The sequence below is a fragment of the Nicotiana attenuata genome, unplaced genomic scaffold, assembly GCF_001879085.1.
Source record: "Nicotiana attenuata strain UT unplaced genomic scaffold, NIATTr2, whole genome shotgun sequence".
NCBI lineage: Eukaryota > Viridiplantae > Streptophyta > Magnoliopsida > Solanales > Solanaceae > Nicotiana > Nicotiana attenuata.
Genome location: NW_017686868.1, coordinates 1 through 5102, shown reverse-complemented (window position 1 = coordinate 5102; position 5102 = coordinate 1). Strand labels below are relative to the sequence as shown.

The 5102-nt window shown below is 38.8% G+C and overlaps 2 protein-coding genes across 2 annotated transcripts; both read right to left on the bottom strand.

Annotated features, from left to right (window-relative positions):
* Positions 1-1691: 1691 nt before the first annotated feature.
* LOC109222243 lies at positions 1692-2976 on the bottom strand. Its single transcript, XM_019386614.1, has 4 exons — positions 2766-2976; positions 2359-2584; positions 2111-2266; positions 1692-2007 (listed from the first exon to the last, which is right to left on the bottom strand). Exons 1-4 carry the CDS (start codon positions 2947-2949, stop codon positions 1881-1883), a joined length of 693 nt encoding a protein of 230 aa, XP_019242159.1. The 5' UTR covers positions 2950-2976; the 3' UTR covers positions 1692-1880.
* A 732-nt stretch (positions 2977-3708) lies between these two features.
* LOC109222242 (unconventional myosin-Va-like) lies at positions 3709-5086 on the bottom strand. Its single transcript, XM_019386613.1, has 4 exons — positions 4939-5086; positions 4433-4610; positions 4137-4351; positions 3709-3762 (listed from the first exon to the last, which is right to left on the bottom strand). Exons 2-4 carry the CDS (start codon positions 4524-4526, stop codon positions 3709-3711), a joined length of 363 nt encoding a protein of 120 aa, XP_019242158.1. The 5' UTR covers positions 4527-4610; positions 4939-5086.
* Between the last annotated feature and the right edge of the window lie 16 nt (positions 5087-5102).

Below are 5102 nucleotides of genomic sequence, written 5' to 3'. Positions count from 1 at the left end.
TTTTTTTTTGGTTGTTGATTGTAGTAAATTCAATCTTATTATTCAATGGCATCAAGCCAAAAAAGAGATCCAGCTTGGGCGTATCTAGTTTTAGTATCTATTATTTACTTCTTGATTTAAGAATTGAAACATTTGCTTAATATGTTATTTTTATTGAGTTCTTGGTCATTTATCTATGCCTATTTAATTTTTTTTATTTATGTGTTAAATTGCGCTTCACATGAAAAAAGCGCTTCGCTTCGCGCTTCTCGCTTCGGTGAAGCGAGGCCTCCTCGCTTTTTTCCGCTTCTCGCTCTCCAAAACACTGGCGTTAGCAATGGATGTGCTGTCGCGACACATCCAAGGGGAGGTGCCTTAGTGCATGCTATTTTTCGATGATATAGTGTTGATTGACGAGACGCGAGACGGAGTTAACGCGAGGCTGGAGGTTTGGAGACAAGCCTTGGAGTCTAAAGGTTTCAAGTTGAGCAGAACCAGAACAGAATACTTGGAGTGCAAATTTGGGAACAAAGCTTGATGCTCAAGTTATCCTTAAGAGAACAAGTTTCAAGTATCTCGGGTCTATTATCCAAGGTAACGGGGAGATTAACAAAGACGTCACACATTGCATCGGAGCAGGATGGATGAAATGGAGGCTCGCTTCTGGTATTTTATGTGATAAGAATGTGCCGCCAAGACTTAAGAGTAAGTTTTATAGAGTAGTGGTTCGACCGGCTATGCTGTAGGGGACTGAGTGTTGGCCAGTTAAGAACTCCCATGTGCAGAAAATAAAAGTAGCAGAAATGAGAATGTTGAGATGGATGTATGGGTGTACCAGGAGAGATAAGATTATGAATGAAGCTATCCGAGACAAAGTGGGAGTAGCCTCCGTGGAGGGCGAGATGCTGGAGTCGAGGCTAAGATGGTTCGGATATGTTAAGAGGAGAAGCATTGGAGCTCCCGTTAAGAGGTTGGCCATGGCGAGTTTGAGAAGAGGTCGAGGTAGGCCTAAGAAGTGTTGGGAAGAGGTGATTAGGCAGGACATGGCCCTGCTTCAGCTCACTGAGGACATGACTCTTGATAGTAGGGTGTGAAAGTTAGTAGGTAGTTGGGAGTTTCTTAGTTGCTCACCGATAGTCTTAGTAACATGCATGTCCTTTAGTATTCTCATATCTTAATTGTATTATGTGGTTTTGTTTGCCTCAGGTATTATATTCTCTATTGTTATTATTTGGTACTACTTATCTCTCCCTCTTTTTCTTCTCTCTTCCTTTACTGCTTTCCTTCTTTTTCTTCTTCTTCCTCTTCGTCTCCTTCTTCTTCTTCCCGAGCCGAGGGTCTATTGGAAACAACCTCTCTACCTTCATTAGGTAGGAGTAAGGTCTGCGTACAGACTACCTTCCCCAGACCTCATCTGTTGGGAATATACTGGGTATGTTGTTGTTGTTGTTGACATTACGGTTGGATTTAATTTCACTAAGTGTAAAGAATTTATACTATTAGTGTAATTTTAACATGTTGTAGCACATAATCTGAGTTACCTGATAAAAATTCTATCATAATGTTTGTATGGAGATTTAACATGTTGTAGCACATAACCTGAGTTACCTTACCTGATATTGTAAAAATTCTATCATAATGTCTGTATGGTGATTAAACTCAGCAACCTAATACTAACAGCAACCTCACATATCACAGCCAAGAGTCCATAATGGACTAACTAAAAGTTAGATTAAGGATGGTGTTGGAGAATGAGAAGTATTCAGTGAAGTTATCTTCACAATTCACTAACTGAACTGCAAGGAAAGTTTCTATTCCATCTTGCTAAACATGATGTACTAAATGCATATATAACAATATCAACAAAGACAAAGACTCCTATCCAACTAGTAAGAAAATTCTTACACCTTGTAAGAGAGTCGTCTAGTTGGATTTCCGAGGGACACTTTAATCAATTCCAATATCTCAACAGCTTCTCTCAATCTTTTGTCCAGCTCTTTCCTTGCATGTGGCTGTGGAGTCCTGGACCTGCGTAAATTAGGTTCAATCTTAGACAATAAATCTACCACAACTAAACTGTTCTATGGAGAAGAAGATTAAGCAACTGGGGTTGGTATACTGAAGAGCAGACCACTTGTCGGGTTTTGCTTTCCGTGAAAGTTCTTCTACATGATCGCGTAGTCTCCTCAAAAGAGCAGGCAACTTGTGCACAGCTTCAACACCTGTTTTCTCTGTGAATATCTTCTTCAAAAGGTCTGACGCAATGAAATATCCCTCTTCTTTATTTCTGCACAAGCATTTTGCAAAGCTTCATATAAAGCTTATGCCACCAGAAGTACATTAGGAACTTGATTTTAATGCTCAATTTCAATAGCATACCTTAAAAACTCCCGCAAGATTGTTTCCACTGATCCACAGCTATCAATTATTACATTAATCAAGTGTGGATATCGGGAAAGGTTTCTGAGAGTGGAGAGTGCATGTTTTGTAACTTCTTGATCAGGTAGGCTCCGGCTGAGAGAGCTGATCAGCTTTAACAATGTACCAACAGCACCCGCAGCAACAAGTTCTTCACAACATTTTTGTGAATGTTGTGTTGCCATATCTATCAAAGGAAAAGAAAAAGAGGATATTATTTCTTTATGATCCCTAGGTGAACTATCTTGACTGAACTCATCACTCATGAGAATCTAGACATGCACCCTTCTACGCACTGTTAAGTGAGTGGACATTGAAAACAAGAAACAATCAAAGACATATCTGTCCCAGATGCACATAACACTTACTCAGAGTTGCACAGATACGAAGAATGTCGCTGACACTTCTCATATTCAGAAGTTCTGACAGTGCTGCAACAAGCCTGTTTATTATGCGCATACCATCATCAACATTTGCAGCAGATTTTTGTACTCTCAGACGCAAATCAAGAAGCTGCCCTCTTAAGTCTTTTCTTGCAAGGTAACCTTTCATGTATGCCTGAGTGAAAAATGACGCATGAGTTAAGAAAGTTCAAGAAGAATGAAGATACTGTTGATTCAACTACAAAAACAAATTTGGAAATAGTTGGAATGTATACAAGAAAATTATTCAAGAAGAAGATTGCCAGCAGACATCCTACAGTATACAATAAGTACAAGCTTAATCGTGTGAAACTGAGCTTCATTCAATGCGGCTAGAAAGCATAACGGCTTGGACATATATTGCAATGATAGTGAAAAAGGACACATACAGTTGAGATAGTATACCCAGTGTGCATTTATTCCCATATGTAACATAGTGATTCAAAGCATATATAAGCTATCTATTATATTTGACAGTACTATATGAACATATTCTATTTCTTCAGCCAAGAATCTTTTCTTTCTCATCTTCTCACCTTCATATATTCCCCAATTGCTTTCCTCATAGCTAATTCGCAGAAAAATCACCATAAGGTCATAACAAGAACTTTACCTTTCAAGAATTATACGCTGCTTCAATCCACTACACCCATTCTATCTGGTGATACAAATACTTTGAAACATACACATAATTTAGCAATGCCTATACTGCAAAGATGTTTTCTGATATTGAGCTGAACCATATTTCACTCAAGTAAGGACCCCTCTTTCCAGTGCTGGAAGATTCAGACAACAACAACCACATGATTCCAGAGATTTTAAAGATTGTTACTTGACTTGCTCTGGGCCATTCCTGCTATATTAAATAGAACTACTTGCTAATACATTTTTAAGCATTATTGTTCAGCTTTTCTCCATGAACTAAATCAAGTTTCCAGATGATCTGAAAGCACAAAATCGAGAAAAAAATATCTTAGATACATGTGATCAACTACAAAGGGAGATTAGAAATGAATTATTGGATGCAAAGGCCATACGCACTGTCGACTATGTTTCAGATGTGAGCGAAAATATTACAATCTACAGCGCAGGAAGATATAAATAGTGAAAGAGAAGGAGAAGTAGTCCTTGCTAATCTTCAAAATGTGACAAGAAAAGTTGGAAGTGAAAAATAATTACCCAGCCATAGTCAAAGGAAATAAACAACGCAGAAGTACCATTTTTTTGCAATAAAGAACTATAAAATACATGTGAACTTCAGAAGTTGCCTCAAGCATGTTAAGGAGGTCAGCGCGGTAAGCAAGATCTACGACTTACTTGGATCACAATAATTTGGTGCTTGTTTCTTGAAGCACTTCGCCGGGCTGTCCATCCTCGGACATGCGATTGGATGACAAGTGCTGCTTTTGTTCTCTGTTCATGAAGAAGTTTACCTCTCCACCACCTTTGCAACTTTAATACTGCTTGCAATAGTATTTTAAGTGCAAGAGTTTGGTCACCCAATTTTGAGATATTACTGTAGCAAGAGGCCCCTGGAATACCATGCATTAAGTTGATTATAGACAGGAATAAGAAAAGTCAACAATGAAACTTGTGATTGAAAATAAAGGTACCTAGGAGACTCTTTCTAGTAATGGCTCCTCTTGCGAACCGTTGTATTTCCAGAGTAGCGTACCTTTGGCGAAGGAATGCTTTCCGGTATTTCATGCTCCGAATTGCAGTTTGAATCTTTATAACAGCCTCTTTTTCAATGAGCAGCCTTTTCCTTGTTAACCAGCCACGACAATGGCTCTGGCACAACAAAAAATTATTAAACACTTGGAACAGTCAAGTCCTTTGAGAAAAGTAGTGTATTAGTCCATATCATGATAAAGTTGCATGAGCTGCTATATGAAATCCTTGTAGAGTAGATAATGTAGGGGTAACATACGCAACAATTGACTGGCTGCAAATATGGAAGTAAAAGCGGCAAATGTCATTGCCAAGTGAAAGTGCCAAAAATAAACAACGCAGAAGTACCATTTTTTGCAATAAAGAACTATAAAATACATGTGAACTTCAGAAGCTGCCTCAAGCATGCTAAGGAAGCACGGCGCGGTAAGCAAGATCTACGACTTACTTGGATCACAATAATTTGGTGCTTGTTTCTTGAAGCACTTTGCCGGGCTGTCCATCCTCGGACATGCGATTGGATGACAAGTGCTGCTTTTGTTCTCTGTTCATGAAGAAGTTTACCTCTCCACCACCTTTGCAACTTTAATACTGCTTGCAATGTAATTTTAA